Source organism: Botryllus schlosseri, chromosome 8 (assembly GCF_051294905.1).
Source record: "Botryllus schlosseri isolate E-star chromosome 8, Bs_hap1, whole genome shotgun sequence".
Lineage (NCBI taxonomy): Eukaryota > Metazoa > Chordata > Ascidiacea > Stolidobranchia > Styelidae > Botryllus > Botryllus schlosseri.
Window position 1 is genome coordinate 1,907,998 of NC_137243.1, and position 18,033 is coordinate 1,926,030.

Genomic DNA, 18,033 nt, shown 5'->3' on the forward strand with positions numbered 1-18,033 from the left:
TCATGGGAAGCGAGATCGATTGGTCAGTCGTGGTCCGGTAATCTTGAGGATGGACTGTATCTATTTAGTAGTAATTGCTTGTATTTCGACTTGAATGTGAACATGCTCGTCGACTGCCGGATGACCGGCGGGATACTGTTCCACACATCAGGTCCGGCATATTTGATAGAGCGATGATCTTTTCGGTCGATCATATGATATTTGGACGACGTGGACGCGCGTGTGTTGTACTTGTGCGCTTCTGATTCAGAGGTAAAGAAGTCATTGAAGTATTGGTACACCGCAGCAGCGTTCAGTGTATTTTTGGGTGGTACACGATGCCGAGGGCAAACATCTGTTAGATAATCCGATTTGTGCGAATAATTATCGAGACAAATTTCCTGCCGTCGGGAGGGGCCGTTCAGTTCACACTTCCATTTGTGTGCCTTGGAGTCGAATTTATCAAAATACACCAACCAAAACTCTGTCAACAAAAGAAGTATACATTGAACGCCCTCTCATTCGAAATTTCATGTTGGTGACGTCATATATTGTGATACGATTGTTGATAAATGATGTTCTTTCCAATGTTCTACTAGTTGCTGACGATTACGCCTGACGAAAATATTAGAAAGTAGCCGAAAATATTCGGGTTCATTTCAATATGAATAGTTGAATATGAAGTTCTGTACCTCCACGAAGATCTTCATTACTAAGAACGGATATGTTCTACTCATAACTTCTGGAAAATATCACCGTCAAGTAGAAGCAATGTCGCTTCTCGCAACCAGAACGCCGTGTCGGAGGCCCCAGTGTAAAATCACCGTAGACAATTTCTCTTATAAAGCCAGCACACCTTGAAGTGGGTATAGTAACTGCTCAAATACTTCGCAGTTCTCATAACACATAATGAACCACGATTTCTAGGGATTCTGTCGACGGCTATTAGTCCATTGATGTGCAGGATTAGCATTGCAAAGTAACAATGACCATTTCCGGTACAGCTGAAACGCGCCACTTTCAACTCATCACTAATAATAATAATAACAGTAGGCTTGTGACAAATAGCATAAAAATGACTATTTTTGAAAATAACATCACACTATTTATGTGGGAATTGGGTAGGCGGTAACGATTTCTGTAGCTGTATTTCTTGAAATAAATCGTTGTGTCTTGAAAATCCACGCTGAGCGAGGGCCAAAATTTTATTTCCACAAAGATAAATGTTGGCGAATGGTATAATAATGGACAGCGCTTCTGACGAACCCTTTGAGTATGATCGCAACATGTATGCCGCCAAAATTGAGACAGATATTTTTATTCAACGTCTAACGCCCATTCTAGACATTACTATCTAGCAGGTCATCTCGAAATTGTTTAGGAAAGGTGGGTATGTATATTACCGGAAGCAATGGATATATGCAAACATTTCAAGTCACGCTGATTGACCTTACTATTCATACTTTTTTCCACAAACTCGAACAAAGCATTTCTAAACACTCCGTCCCTCGTGGAACTTGAACCCGGTGGATGTTTCTGTCGCAGACCATAGACTATCTGTATGTCTGTTTGTTTGTCGTAGCTGATAAGGAACCGATATCGAAGTGGACCATGTGTTCCGTTAACTATTTTGAGTCCACGTAACAGCTAGTAGCGTAGGGTACGAATCTAGTTAATCCGAGAGTGAGATATCGCGGATTCTTAGAAGAGTTACAGTTGGACATTGACTTCGATCTGTGTATTAGGCAGTGGCAACATCATACCTGTGTTCTTTCATATTAGCACCTGCATATAGTAATCGACCACATCGCGAAAACGTAAATGAATTCAGTGCACGAAAACAAAAATTGGAACATCTCCCTTTAGAATACAAAAATCTCGTTGCTCAAAAGATTTGAACTTTGTGGTTGTCACAGTCAATGACCGCGATGCGCCCGTCCGATAAAAAGCAAACTCCCTCCGGCCCCCTCATCTGACCTGGCTCAGAACCATAACTTCCAAAGCAGGACACGAAGGCACCATCGCTCGAGAAAACTTGAACCCGTTTGTTTCCTCTGTCGCCGACGATGATGTTGCCGTGCTCATCTGTGGCGATACCTTGCGGATATATGAACTGAGACACATTCGTTCCTTTCATTCCGAGCTGGAAAAGATGGCGGCCGTACTCGTCGAAAACCTGAACTCTGTGGTTGTCGGAGTCTCCGACAACGACCTATGAAAAGGTCAAAGGTCACACGAGTTCAACCTTACCGCATACATAGATATACACCCCCTAACAAACCATAGCTCCCCATGAACTCACAAAATGTTACCCATGAGCACCACGTCAAAATTTATACCGTCAAATTTTTGGGTGTTGCCGGTTGGGGGTGAGGTACGTCAGGATAGGTTGAGGGTTATCGACATTGGGAACGAGGGTGAGGAATATTGGAGTTGGGGATTGGTTAGGGTTTGGAATATGAATACTACTACGATACCCAAACCCAACACCTAATCCTAGTGTCCCTAATGCCGTTAACCTTCAATCTAACCCTAACGACCCTAACCCCATCCGTCATCTCCCAACCCTAATATCTTTACCTCCAACCGGAAACGCAAAGAATTTCGAGGCTTTTAAATTTCGACGTGGTGTCAAACATTTATAGTTGTTTCGCAGGGAAAATAGGTTTGTTATGGGGTGTAATATATCGAAGAAGAGCCGCCTACTCTGCCGTTTGAAGCGACGGATAGATATCGCGGCTGATTGAAATGGTGCTCTTCTGAACCGAACTTCCGAACGAACTGCCCGTTCGCCGAGAAGACTTGAACTCGGTGATTCTGTTCATCACAAACGTAAATCAGCCCCTTGTCGTCTGTTCCTACTCCAACAGGGTAATTCAGCTCTCCATCTCCTGAATAAGAATCAACGTCAATTCCACCAAAGTCTGTGACGTCACGTAACGGCACCTGATCCTTCTCTACCGAAAGTTCGAACGAACCGCCTGTATTCATCGAATATTTGGATTCGATGATTGAGCATATCCGAGGCGACAATCCCACCCCGTGACGTAACACACACGTCAACCACGTAATCGAATTGACCTGTTGATTTTCCGCAGCTACCAAAGACACTCTTGGCAACTCCGTTCGCGTCGAATATCTTGAAGCATGAACATTGTAGCGCGGTCACGAGTTATTGAAACGAATTCCACAAACCTGAATCCGACTGTTGTTGGTATCTGCGACTACGATATCGTCAGCAGCCGTTGAGGAAATGCCTCGTGGCCAATCCATTTTCCCTGCATCGTTGCCTCTCATCCCGAAATATCTACGAATAAATTTGTTTCAACTTGTCACCGCTGCACTCCACTACGGCCATAAACATGCTTTATAGCGACACAAACTATTCACTTTTTTACTTGTCCTTTGTTTTGATATCGCCTCAAGTCGGTACCAACTCTTGTCACGTTGCCTTGCGTTCTTGTGGCGGAAGACCACTCCCCCGATAGCTGGGCGCAACAACGGTCTGAACGGGATCGTATTAAGAATGCGCTAAATGAATCGCGAGCAAACCGGATGTAGGCTACCCCCTAACCGTGGTTTATCATCCGGGGTCGAGTCACCCTCACATACAAGCTGCGCGGCCACGGTGCCGAAATTGGATATTGCTGAAAGCACAGCATTTTCGTCGCGATTCGTCAACTGAACACGTTTTGACTCGCATGGCGTCACATATGGGTTTTTCTGGGATTCACTCACATTTATCTTTTGACGAACTTTTTCCGGAGAGATTTCGTTGCTCTGGAGATGTTTGCGACCTTGTTGCGTCAAACAAAGTATTTCGCTCTGGAATCGCTGTATTTGATGCGTGCTGGGGAGAAGTTGAAGTGCACAAAACATAGCGAAGAAATAAACTTAAATTCGAAACTCACCCCTCAATTGGAACTGTTCGTTCGCATAACTCACTTGCGACCTGACAATGAGTGATCAAGGCCGCCATTTTTATTTCAAGCTCTTCCCGCCCACTCTGTAATGATCTGAATGGACCTCTTGAATTTTTTCTACGAAGGAACCCAGTAAATTCCATAATTATACTTCTAATCTAGTTATGAAAACTGAGAAGTTTTGAGTTGTGCAACTTTGCTACGGAGAAGAGATCTAATCGTATACATTTGAATTCTTACCCATACCAAATACTTCATTAGATTATTTCCATATAGTTGATTACAATAATTTCAAATGGATTCACTACGGAAACATCATGCTTCTAACTAGCAAAGTTTGTCTTCTGTCTTGTGTCTTCGGCATCTCAATACTCGGAAATCGCACTAACCCGGATTCCGTGGCGACTAACGCGTCCACTTCACCGAACAGACATTTCTTTCGCGACTGCAGTTCCGAGATGAAGCGTTCTATCGGCTGTAGAAGATTTATCAACGAAATTTGAAAACACGGAGGATATCCGTAAATCATGAGAAACTGACCTGCGATATTTCACGTTTCACTTTCCTGCCATTTTCTTCCAGCTTCATCGTTCTTTCTCGTAAATACGAATCCGATTCAGAAAGTTTGTGCACTAGTCGCCTGACCTGAAATTGATGCAGACAAAGACAGGGTCGGAAGGAACGCGAAGTTGTGTTTCCCACCTGAGTGAGGGAGCGATGCAAATCTTGCTGCAATCCGCGTGTGTGACTCGCTATACAACTTCCGCACAGGGACAAGTCACAGTGATTGCACTTCTCCTCGTCATAACTTGTCATTTGGCATTCCTGATTTAGAAGACATAATCTTAATACCATACTTCATATAGTATAACATGTCATCTCTCGCGCTATTCGTCGACGCCAAAATAAAATAACATCATCAAAAACATATTCCAGAAAACGGCGTTTCCAACCTTACATTGCTGCAGCTGTCTCTGTTGAGTCGGAATATCGAGCAAGTTCACGACCATCAAATTTTCTGGCAGCCCTTCGATGTCATTACTCAGATTGTGGCGAGCACGACATGCCGGGCAGCAAATACTGAATAAAGGTTTTCTCTCATATATAGTGATGCGACATAGTTATACTTAAAAGTAGATTTAGCGGTAGCTCGCATACGACTGCATCTTGTTTAGTTCTGGGCTGTAGTGACGTGCGGTCAGGGGAGACAAGGGAGTCAGTGCTTCACCTATCGCCCGACTGAGTAAAAGATAATTGTGACACCTTCGACAATTATAACACCAATAATTATGTTTATTTTCGATCGATGTAGCGCGAAGGGAGAGGTGAGGCACAGACTGGTAAAGCCTCACCGGTGATAGCGCAATTTATCATGAACAGTTTAGAATTTATAATAACTGCTAATAATCGAATTCTACTGTCGCAATGATTACGAAAATCGAACTATTAATAACGTCAAGACATCAGAACCCCCCAAAAACGGCAAAGTCTGTGAAATCCGGCATTGTTACGCACAATGACAGCGCAGAGACGCAATGGCCAGGCGAGGCGCAGATGGACTTGCCTACTTACGGATCAGCTACCACTTGTAAATCGGACCCTAAAAGGGTGAGTTCCTCGCCAACCTGAACCTCACCGTACTTCACTACTGGACTGGTAGTTCAATATACGACAATTGGCTTTTCCAGATATATTATACGAACAGTTATTTAAGCTGTCGGATCATAAAGGCTTGCTTCAACAAACGGCTACCCCCAAAGATATATTGCCGCAAGTTGTTCACAAATATTTTTCCAATAGTCTGCCTCCTGTGTTTGATGACTTTTTCATACCTGCTAAACATGTCCATTCCCATTACACGAGATCCTCGTCTAAAGGAAACATCTACTTACCCCCACCCAATAGCAACCTAACTAAGAGACCTATCGACTACTCGGGACCTATCATCTGGAATGCATTACCCCCACATATCCGTGAATTGCCTTATAATAGATTCAAAAAAGCCCTACTTGATCACATCTTGTCGTTACACTAACACTGTTGCCCTACCTCGCCCAGACATTGCTTCATTGATCATTTGCCCCCATTGTTAATTTTTTTCTTCTATTTTCCTTTAACTAAACATTTCTTTACAGCCAGACTGTTCAGAGTCAAGTGTACCTGTTCGATGCTGGTGTGATCAGACTAGATGACCTTCACGGTCTTATCGATCATTCCTATCTAATACCGAATACTATATGCACGCATATTTTCTGTACCACCAGCACCACTGCCGTTTGTTATGTATTTTGGTTCGATGAAAATAAAGACTCTCTCTCTCTCCCGAGCGCGTGGATAAACAGTTGTATGTGGTACGGCGTGAATTAAAACGCCCTCTGGCGGATTTCGTCTTGCCTTCCCGCAACTGTTATGCATGACTAATTACAGTGATCGTGTAGTTAGACTTTGTTCAAAGGTGCAATGTTATTAATTGCGCAATACATCTCATTGTTTAAAAAAGACGTAATTCATTTTCTCGAAGTTCCCGCGAAAGCTCGAAGACGATCAATATATGCCGCTTCTCGCCAATAAGGGTACATGTTTCCCTTCGTGGACTTTTTATCTGCAATATATTGTAGTTGTGAAATTAAGCATATATTACCTGTCAGATACGCGCATTTGTGCCGACATTCCCATGTGAGTTAGTTCATTTACCAACAGATAATACAATATTCGTTAACGAAATCAATCAACATTTTTTGAAGCTTGAATGAGTATCTCTTTATATTCGTTGTACAAGTGAAAATTCGAAATTCTACCTTTTTTCAATGAAATGTTAGTTGCGTCCACGTCAATATTAAATTCGTTATGTTTAATCCATTGATGTATTGAATAGATATACTGTTGAATGTGTTGCGTTTTAGTGCGCATTTGTAACAAATTGTATGTTGTGTGCTGGCACGGAAACTCACGATTTGGTACACCTTCACCTCTGAGATGCTGTCTATTCCAACAAATTTAATACGCTTACTCATAGATGCAGTATTGCAATATTGATTCGTATTTGTTTCTTGTGGGAGCATTATCATCTCAAGCTTTTGAGAAGCTATTTCCATCAATCACATTCAGCTGGCGTCCATACATCGGCAGTTCGAACGAGTCGAATGCAATAACGGATAATTGCGCTTCCCCTCGCTGCTACGCATACAACGTACTCGATACGATAATGCTTTTAATGACGTAGCCAGTTTGAAAATTGGCTATCAAGTCTCTTTATATAGTACGTGGTCTATTTTCCTCTTGAGCTATATCTGATAAGTGGAAATTATATTGTCAGTCATCGAATTGCGTTTGAGGGGGTTGCCAACTGCGATATCGGACTATATCACTCCATCAGCGAGCATGAATTTTTGCACTACGACTCCGACAACTTGGTGAGTAATGATTCCGCACTAAATATTATTCGATACCTTGTCATATAGTATCCATTCGAGGGTATGTGTACTAGTTACTCTACGGTGTACATGTACAATGTACGTACATGCATGATATTGCCTGATTTTGACGATAGTTTCAATGTAAACACACCATTTACGGCAGACGTGGACAATTATATATTTCTAGCTGTCAATTTTTGTAGTATGTCTTTTAAATTCTGAATTGAAGTCAATTCTCAGGTTTTTGCGCATTCGGTAACTTTGATTTTAATATAATTAGGAAAACAATGTGTAGCTATAGTTGTATTTCCGATCTAATTTGGAAAAAGGTGAAAATATTCCAGTTTTCCAACTATGATCCACGGCGTATGCACGCAAACGGTCTGTCACTATACTGTCGTAAAGAAATTCGGGGTTGAACGAGAGACGTAATTACGTTATCGCAATTATCACTAATGATCATCAAATGTGTCTTCAGCCAGATCGCACTGACATCGTGGTACACATACTTTCTTTTATTGCCGGACTTTTGCCGGAGTTATAAGATGGAGAGTGAGTGTGAGAGAGAGAGAAGGGGGAGAGAGGAACCGTCTTTATTTTCATCCATCCGAAATATAGAACGAACAGACAGCATCAATGATGATACTGCTGAACTATACGCATGTGTACAGTGTTGGTTGGGTATCGGATAGTAATGATGGTTACGACCTTAAAGTTAACTACTCTGGCCACATCCGCATCCGCATTATCCGCACATCCGCATCTTCAATTCCGTCATTCCTAATCGCGGACCCAAGTTATAGCCTTTTTGTGGCTCTCATTGACGCCTGAAATCCCACCAAAATCTATTAGACAGCCACAAACAGCGGTAGTTTGTTTCTATGATTAGTTCTATATCGATTTCCGAATATCAATAATAATATCACGAACATTAGTTATGTCTAAGCCGCTTCTGAAAATCGAGAAGAGAATTTCTGCAGATTATAACGTACTAGCGTCAAACGCATGGACGAACACGGTCACATAACGAGACATATCTTGAGCTCTACTTGTCACATAGAGATTTACAGATTGTGTTTTCGGAAAAGAATGTGTTCAACTGTTCAGACAATAACATCAAAATAACGGCTAATAGACAAGCCTATATCGCAATGAGCCCAATATTACTCAGCGTATATTCTTCCCGCAGACACGTGGATATGAATACGCAAAGAGTTATCATATAACCACATATATCTTATGTTGTAATGCAGATAGACATCCGCAGTTTGTTTCAATCGCGTCGCGTTCGCCAATCTGCGTCTATAAATTCTGCAATTTCGATAAACTGACTTGAGTGTTTTTATACTGCCCCAAACGTACCGAGGAGTTTGAAATTCGGCCCCACACCAAGGAAGGTTGTGAACCACTATACCCCTCAGGATATGGTTGTTATGAATTTTAATTAAAATCAACGATCAATTGATAGTAGCAAAAAAATGACGAGATGACAGATTTGCGCGAACAGAATTTAGTTGATATTATCAAGTCGGATCTAATTCTACCACCGCATTTCAATAGCAACTACATATAATTGGATTTCTCATTATGCTTTTGCTGTGTGTGAGTCGCCTCCGCGGGTTTGCGGTCTGTATTTGCATTTGTCTGAAGTTTACGCGATAAGCCGTGCCTGCCGAAAACTGAAGACTGCGGCCGGCATTAAATTGTTTTTCCTTCATTGTAATTGGATTATAGAACAGAACTGTTATTTTTAAATACGAGATGGTGTCAGTCAGAACACACGAGTTACTATAAATAATTAATAAATGATGTATTCTGGGTATATTTCAATCGCCGCGACGGATAAATCAATTCGTTCTTCATGGCAGTAACGGGATCCAATCAGACACGGTGATTTGTACAAAAAACTCAATATTGGTTGCAAAATCGGCTTTGATAAATCAGTACACTTGAATTGGTGTGAATCGCCTAAACCCGTGGTTCTCATCTAGGATTGACGCGATCCCCTGGGGTTCGCTGGTTGTCAAAACATATACACGACTCATATACCTGAAGTCAAACTGATTTGCGGTAAACATTCATTGTGATCTTTTAATTTTGTCGAAAATCTCGTTCTAATGGTTTTCTTCTTTTGACACTGTTGCTGATGCGCAGTTCAGGTTATGTACCAGCATACTGTAGTAGCCTAATGTACCCTATGTGTTATATGGTAGATATTAGTTTTTGTGAACGTATAAAGCTCCACGCTTGCACATTAGCGTAACGGTTCGCCAGGTTAGTACAGGTTATGGACCACTGGCCTGACAACTTACGTTCAGACCACGAGTAATCCTGCATTATTGGTGAAAGGTGGCTGATTAAATTCTGAAACGCACATAACATATAAGTCAATTGCCGAGAGATGACGAGAATCGACATTTTAGACTGCTTTTATTGACCTAATTACCTTTTCTTACAATCTTGATTTTATGAAGTAGAAATTCTAATTTAGATATGTTTGAATCACTCTATAAATTCAATTGTCATAACAACTATGGTAGGCAAAATAGCCCCGTTATTACGATAACCGCATATATTTTCGAAAAGTTTTCCGATTTGCAGTAAGACTCCAAAAACATGTTATATGAGCCTACGGACGACGATTACCACCCGATATATAGCCGACGTATACGATATGGGATGGTTGGAACCCTCGAAATAGTCGGTTCAGCCAGCTACAGTACGTATAGATATTGATAATTGGCACGGAATGAATGTTCTGATGATGATGACCGCCGGCCGTAAAAATGCTGCATGACGATGTAGCCCTGGTTAAGATATTTTTGGTCCATATATAACATGGGTTGGAAGCCTATTTCGTCAAAAGAGATATATCTACGCTATATTCTCAATTGCTAATATAAATCCACTATGCCGTAACAATTGAATATGCGTGACGTCATGGCTCAGAAAAAAAAGCATGTTTTAAACATGTTTGTTTAAATTGATTTTTGTTTTAAACACAACCCCACACCACGGTATAAATCAAACATAGCATTTCAATCGGAATGATTTGTCGCTAATTAACCTATGTGTTCGCGGGAATAACGGCAGGTAGATCCTGCGCTATACATTCGCCCCTACCTCATTCATTTCTATTAATAAATAAAATGACCGCTTACGGCGAGCTTTTGCCGTAATTTCTCTCCTCTGCACCGACGGTGATAAATGGAGAGACATCGTCAGCTTCATTAGTTGCAACTGATTTAATTTATGCATATTTAATATAGATGTCACCAGGATGAAAACAAGTTTTGCGTTGTGCTATCGCAAAGTCATTTTATGAGATACGGTTTACATTCCAAAAAAGCATACTTGTTCGACTGCGATTAATACGGACAAATTCGTTTTTCGATGAAAATTCTTGGATTATCTATCGATCAAGGATAATCCCAGAATTATCAAAGAAAGACTGAAATAACTCCACTTCTACGGCTTGGAATTGAGTCAAATTTGTTTTGCACAGTGTTTGAAGACAACAATTTCATGGGGTTGGCAAAAAAATTTGAAATATTTTTTTTTTGCGTTTCTGGGCAAATTCAAAATTTTCAAACTCTACGAAAATCGCGAATATTGGTTGGAATGAATTCAAATTTGGTGTGCGTCGTTTTTTAAGGCGACCTAACGATTTAATCACGTAGCCCGCAAGATTAAGGAAAAAAGGATATTTTTGAACAGCCCTAATGGTTATCTTAGGACACAGACTATTGTAGGACAAATATACTTTCCACTTTAGATTGTGATTGATGATTGATGACTTCATCAATACTTGATCGTAAAAATAAACTGCAAAAACATTAGGTTTTGCCCGAACGCCTTCATGTATACGTGTCAGATGAATAGCGTGTCGAATGTGTACCGCGACACTACACGCACACTATGACAACGACATTCATAAAACTGATAAAAACCTTTCCCGAAACTAATTTCAACTTTTGAAATCCAAAGTGATTTCAATAAATAGCGCGAGTATGCATAGCCTTCTGAGGTACTCCAAAATAGTAAAAGTACATCGTTACTACCACTGGTAACAACCAAGGCTGGATCTTGAGTGAGGGCCATGCATGCAGTCTGGCAAAGATAGCAGTGGTTCTCAACCTTCTTGACCTCGCGTACCGGTAAACTTCAAAATCTAAAATTCACCTATATTTAATTATGACAAATGCATTCAACCTAAATGTAATAATGGAAACTTCATTTAATGCTGCCTTTTTGATACGAACTATTTATACGTGGTTTAAATGACATTTCTGCGAAGTTTCGCAAAGTCCCGTCGAAGACCATTAACTTGAGTGTAATACTTCTGTATCCTTTGAAATGAATGCGACTTGATGTTTGCTATACTATGCTGTCAGGTATCGCTTAATCGAAATGACGGAATATAACGAAGTTTGCGTAAAAGTCACCGTAGCTTTCATATAAATACCATACGAAAATACGTTCTACCGTTCTAAATTTTTTAAATTGAATGTATATTTATTTAATTAATAGATAAGCGACCAAATTCTTGCTCTTTGGAAATGAGATATAAACTAGAATGTATCTGGCGGACCGACTGGAAACTTGTCACGGAACGCTCACCGGCGGCTGGGAGCCATTGAACTAGAATTCAGGGGTCGCCAACTCAAAATGAGTCGCGGGCCACTTTCCGAACTTGATCGACGCCGCGGGCCGCACAATTGTAACGTCGACAACTTAATACTTGGCACCTGATTAGCTATTAGCAAACGTGAAAAGACACTATATTGACTACATCAATGTAACCTGCTGTTGTCTAACACGTGGCGTACATATTGTTGAAAGGAATCACTGCTTTGCATTAATACAACTCTATCAAATATATGTATTGATTATAGCTTGATGTATATTCTGTAGTATGCGCCGCATCCGATATCTGGCCGCGCTTTCCTGCAACAGGATGCACTCGGATTGACCATACTATTCCAACTCTTCCACGAACCTCAACAAAACGCCTCTAAACATCAATATGTGTGTATCAGTAGGTTACTGGCAATTTGGTAATTAAAATGAGTTTGCGCAGTATGCTATTTAATCTACGACGGTCATTCTGTTGATGTGAGTCATGAGGTTTTACCAGTAGGCTAATGAAGCGAAACTGCCTCATAGTTTTCCTAATTTGAAAATAAAATAATAATTAGGTTATTAACTAATTTCCAAATTTGGAGGTTTTGCGGACCCCCTGAAAGTGCTTCGCGGAACCCCGGTTGAAAACAATTGCATTGTGTTGCACATGACTTGCCAATTGCTAGTGCAAGGGAGAGGTGGAATCAGTTTCATTGCCCTGTCGTCTTTTGTGAGCTCGGTATTAGAAATGTCAAAACTATTTTTTAGCGCAGAAGGGTGATATTGAATGCGCGGGAATAAATCTTTGAGTAAACGATGACGATTTTAAAATTAAATTATTTAGATCAATCAATCAAATCATTTAGAAATACAATAATGATATATATTTTCGGAAATCTGAAATCATGTCGCGGGCCGCAAAAGCACCCCTGGCGGGCCGCATGCGGCCCGCGGGCCGCGTGTTGGTGACCCATGAACTAGATAATGCTAATCGTCTAACTAGATTATTCTGAGCGAAATGCCTCTAATCTAATTCTAATCCAATTAGTGAAATGTGTCTATATGCTCGGAATTTATTTTTAATCTCATTTCTGGTCTGCCCGAAAATGCCACAGACCTGTATCGTGCGAAACAGGACAAGCTTGGTGTACAGACATTTTCCATTCTCGTGCTAACGAGGATGAACTCGGCCTTGATGTGAACTTAAAGTGATTTTCGTTATATTTCTCTCTAGTTGGTAACTTAATTTTCAAGTTTGAGCAAATTCAGTAAATCTAATTCGGAAAAGAACTGTGTAGCTATAATTTTTAATTCTACGTTGATTTAGAAAAAGCAGAAAATATTCTAATTCATGGTTCCATGGTTCCCAGCATGGGCGATATTGCTCCCCAGTGGGCGATCTCGAGAAACAAGAGGACGGAAATATCAAAGGGGGCGACTGGGGGGGGGGGGGATAGGGGCGAAAATCTTAAAACGTCCAATGAGAAATATTTAATTAACACGCAAAGAAAATGCACGTGAAGACGGCCTGTTCACATTCAGCATATGACGCGAAAAGGTCAACTTAACGGAAAGTAGACGCGTAAACTGTTTTTCCTAGCACCTACCACCTCGTGAAAATGGAATTTTTTAGTAAATTCACCAGAGATTAGAGTTAGGTGAATACGTTGTCCGATTGTATGTCCTCTTTTTTCTGATCCGTAAATATAGGGGGCGAAAAGTTTGTGTCGAGATTGATAAGGGGGCGATGAGTCGAAAAAGGTTGGGAACCACTGTTCAAATTTTCCACCTGTGAATGGTTCTGTAGTAAACCGGCCGTATCTAACCACGTGTTCTGCGCTTTTGAACCTAATCATCCGAGTCCTTTGCATCACGTCACATCAACCGTCACCGAAGATCAACGTCACAACCATATATCACCATATAGTGTGGGTTGGGGTGTGCGTAATTGAGTGCCAATGCGAGTAGAGAAAGCCACATCTAATAGGCGCCGTTTCCTTAAACGAGATTATAAATAATACAGATACGATGGCCACAGCAATAGGAACAGAGCTTTCCACTCTCGTCTTGAAATATTCATTCGATAATTGGAATCAATCGCGATGCGGTGGAAACGGTGAAATTAAAGTTCTTCGTGCACTATTATGTAACGAATGAAAATGTCACCCTCTCAATAGATATCAATTGGAACTCCCTACTCTCACCCTCTGGATATTGGCGTATAGACACACCGCTTATTTCGCCGTTTTTCACACTAACGTAGACCGTAAATCGGGTAAATGGCATTTTAAGGCACCTAATTGTACTTTCACGCCTTCGCAACGGGTGGAAATGAGTCAAATACACTAATCCTTATGGAGATATATACCGTGACTAGTGGGGTTCATACGTACCACACCCTTCGGGAAAACGGTGCGTAATCACAACCCTGTACCACCCGTTATATACAGGTGTGAACCGGGGCCTACGATACTTAAGTATCGTAGGCCCCGTGTGAACTGTGAATATACACGCGTGGTACGCGAAACGAGAATTCACCTCGGACGTACTCTAAGGTATTAATTAAACATAACATTTTAATCCAAATGATGTTTGCACATCGGGATATATGAAGGTAATACCTGGTATATGCACGTATAGGCACGTAGGTTGTGTTTTCGTGGGCCACCTTTAAGGTGTGCGATGTGCATACACGCCCTTTTCGCTAAGAGTGCACGGTAAACTCCTTCTTGCGTCCCTGCGTTACGTGTCAGCGTCAAATCTCAGGTAGGTTAGTAATGGTCAATATAAATAGGTAATGATGTGCATCAAAAGTCCTTAATGCCATAATTACCATCGTCGTAATCTTTGACCTAATTCCGAGCGATCGTACTGCCGAATTGTACAGAAACGAAAATGTAAATGATCGTCCTGGGATTAACCAAATTAGAGTCACTGATTGATTGGATTGCTGGTCGAGTATTCGATACGGCCTGCTGAAGATGTCACGCGTACTGAGAAACACTAGTTTGCTCCATTACGCGTAATGGATATTAGTGAGCGAGAGAGAGAGAGAATATCTGCTTCTCCCGAGTTCTCTAACAGCGACGGCTGGATTCTTTGTAGACGGCCAGTGGGAATCGAACCCGGGACAAATAGCTTGCGAGACCAAGAGATGTTGATTAACTTTGTGTCGCTTTTATATGACTTGGAAATGTTCCAAACACAGATTGTAAAATGCGAGATTGCTAGGGCGGTGTTGGAGAGTTTGATAGCTGCATGTCTCTTGAGTCTGGTGACTGGGTATGGGCGATATCGAGTACCTGAGTGGTTCGATTCTGAATCTCGTATTTGACTTCGTAACAGTATGCATGTGCAAAGGACAACTATATAGTAGCATTTTACGGGACCGAAAATAGTAATGTGTCGTTTCTACATCACATTAAAGGGTATCTGATGTATTTTCGACCATATACCTATGTCATTATACTCTGCCACAATGATGTGGGTCGCGACTTGACAGATCTGTTATTTCCAGTAAATTGAGTAGCTGGTTTCCATATTTAACAATATTATCTAAACTACAATTCTCGTTATAATTCTTGTTGGCAAGGAGCGTAAAATTTGTCTGCTGATAAGAGAAATGACTCTTGATTATTTCGTTCCCCCGATTCCAATCACTATAGCATTCACACGGTTCCATAATTATTTGTCGCTTTTCGTGACCTGGCTATTGACGAAAATGTCTTCCAACGGACTGATCGGCGATGAGTATAGAAGTCAGTATACGACTTTAAGAGCCAGTAGTACTTTAATCTGCAGAGACTATAAGACGGGAATGAATCTTCTTTCGATTTTGTTCGAATTGAAATAGCAGTGTTCCCTGCCCTGATTCAGAGCAGCTTGAATATTCTGTTCCAATATTACAGTCGACTCTGTGTAAAGCTGGAAACACCACATTAACATCCGCCTGTACGACAAATTGCGTTATCGCTACCTTGTGCAATAGAAGGTTGAGATTTTGAGAACAACAAAGTCGCGTATCCTATAATTAGGCTTCCAATAACGGGGCGTATGGACGGTGGGTGCTTGTAATGGCGAATATACTGAGTTGTTGCTCCAGTCAATCTGCATAGATGGGCCTAGCCTATATCCACCTCTTGTAGCATTGTGTTTCCGGTATATTTGCTGTATGCTTCTATAGTGTCGTTCGTCAAACAAATTGTTATCCAGAGCATTCTGAACTTAGTAATGGAATGGTAAAGAGTAGAGACGTCAGCCTGACCGTGATAATCGTGATATTGGAGGCGGTTTATAGCAGTATATCATCTCGTGACGCACCTTATTAGCACTGCAATTGTGCGTCCGTGGACTCATCGAATCTTCCATTGATAGACGCAGAGACAGACTCTCTATTCGACAAACGTAAAAGTTAATAAAATGCACATTGAAAATGAAATTGGGTGAAATATGATATACAGATAAGCAAGCTATATGCGGGACGCAGCGTCATCAAAGCAGATTCGCCCAAGCTAAGAGCATCACACTACAGAAGTTGCTACACTCCAAACTTTGGATTGAAAAACAACACAAGATATAGAAAATAATCGGAAACGAAATGAATAAAATAAGGTAGGCTATAACATATACATGGTCATTCGTCGTTGCAAATACAATATAGCTGGAGTACGAGAGTAGAGAGTCAAACAAAACGCAAAAGAAAGTAAATTATGTAGTTTAAACGGCATATGCTTAGACCAATATACGTGATTGAATCATAACAAATCACATCATCAACGGTGTCAACGCGAGCCGAGCTGGCAAGGTGACAGACACTGTTCCTTACCTGTCTATGAAGATTATATTCTCAAATTGGTTTTGATCCATACGCCCGAACCTGTCGTTCTGCTTACGGTATATCTCCTCAAACTCGAAATATATCCGAGTGCATGGTGATATGCTCTTAAGACTTAAGTGGTGCATGAATCGTCTTTGAATATTTCGACCATAAATTCTCAAGGTAATGTCGATATTTTTGATGATTGGAGACTTTGGAAGGGACCATTTATCAGGCTTACCTATAATGTTACATCTGCATTAATCCTAAATAAGATTACATGATCAGTGATAAGCTGATCATGATCACACATTCACCTGGTGTGCAGGTGCAAAAGCAAGTATAGCGTGGCCGTTGCTCAAAGTGAAATAGAAGTGTATACCCGTAACTATCGGAGTATACGTTGCTATCGGAGATGAATTATATTAACTATTATGTCGACTGGAACGTTGCCAACTCCAGAAGAAATGAAGTTATATTGACCATGGCCATATATCTAAGGAATTGATATACGTTTCTCAGTACGTACGTAAGTCAGCTAATTATAGTGAACAGAGCGAATCGAGGTTACAGCAATACGTTTGCCACTAAATCAGCAATAAGTCTAGATATGCTAAATTGGGAATGCGTTTGATATAACGTCCGTGTTATCACAGTGTTAGTAGTAGTTTTGTATCACCCTTTCGCTCCGAAATCACTCCTCGAAAGTGGGTACATATAAATCCCCCCACTGACTGCTTGTCCAACATAGACATGCAAAATGCGATTTTCAAAGTTCCCGTGGGCTGTTAGCAAGAAGAACTCGTTGTAGAAGTTCAAACTTACTTTTAAAGATCACTTACTTGAGTACTTTCAAATCCAAACCTTCAACGATTGCAACTTGATGTAGTTTTGTTGATGTTGCAAATCGATACTTCTAATAGCTGCTGTTGATTGAAAGTTTACAGCGTTCCTTGTGATGAAGTAGCATCATGCGAACTTGATCTAGTCAAATGAGATAATCTTCAAGTGTAAATCTCCTAGATCTTACCGTTGAAAGATGTGAGAAATTCGTAGATCCTTTCCATAATTTCGACCCCAAACTGACGCTATTCTTCCTTCTGATAAATGTGTCTCACGTAGGTCCAGATACAGTGAAAAGTCATATTTGAGACGAGATCTACTGGTCTTCGCGTGTACAGTACCCAGCGGGTCTATTCCGCCCTGTTGTCTGTTACAGCCCACGAGATCAATGGTAATAGTTGTAAATATTCTTAAAATTTGTCTAAAACGATAA

At 40.9% G+C, this 18,033-nt stretch overlaps 2 protein-coding genes across 4 annotated transcripts in view; one reads left to right on the top strand and one right to left on the bottom strand.

Moving 5' to 3' along the window:
* Window positions 1–1,145: 1,145 nt before the first annotated feature.
* LOC145444399 (uncharacterized) lies at window positions 1,146–5,823 on the bottom strand. 3 transcript variants are annotated; one of them, XM_080322382.1, is made up of 11 exons: window positions 4,856–5,823; window positions 4,605–4,727; window positions 4,443–4,547; window positions 4,292–4,377; window positions 3,891–3,995; window positions 3,546–3,829; window positions 3,370–3,484; window positions 3,175–3,286; window positions 2,926–3,118; window positions 2,686–2,870; window positions 1,146–2,191 (listed from the first exon to the last, which is right to left on the bottom strand). In XM_080322382.1, exons 1-11 carry the CDS (start codon window positions 4,910–4,912, stop codon window positions 1,865–1,867), a joined length of 1,692 nt encoding a protein of 563 aa, XP_080178508.1. In that variant the 5' UTR covers window positions 4,913–5,823; the 3' UTR covers window positions 1,146–1,864. The 3 variants fall into 3 exon arrangements, with proteins under 3 accessions (XP_080178508.1, XP_080178507.1, XP_080178506.1); XM_080322381.1 differs by having other exon boundaries at window positions 3,546–3,660; window positions 3,718–3,829; window positions 4,443–4,727; XM_080322380.1 differs by having other exon boundaries at window positions 4,443–4,727.
* A 1,184-nt stretch (window positions 5,824–7,007) lies between these two features.
* LOC145444400 (potassium voltage-gated channel subfamily A member 1-like) overlaps window positions 7,008–18,033 on the top strand; it is a 35,592-nt gene continuing 24,566 nt past the window's right edge. Inside the window, exon 1 of the mRNA XM_080322386.1 lies at window positions 7,008–7,315. Within this exon, the coding sequence (XP_080178512.1) occupies window positions 7,284–7,315 (32 nt within the window). The 5' untranslated portion in view covers window positions 7,008–7,283. The remainder of the gene's footprint in view (window positions 7,316–18,033) is intronic.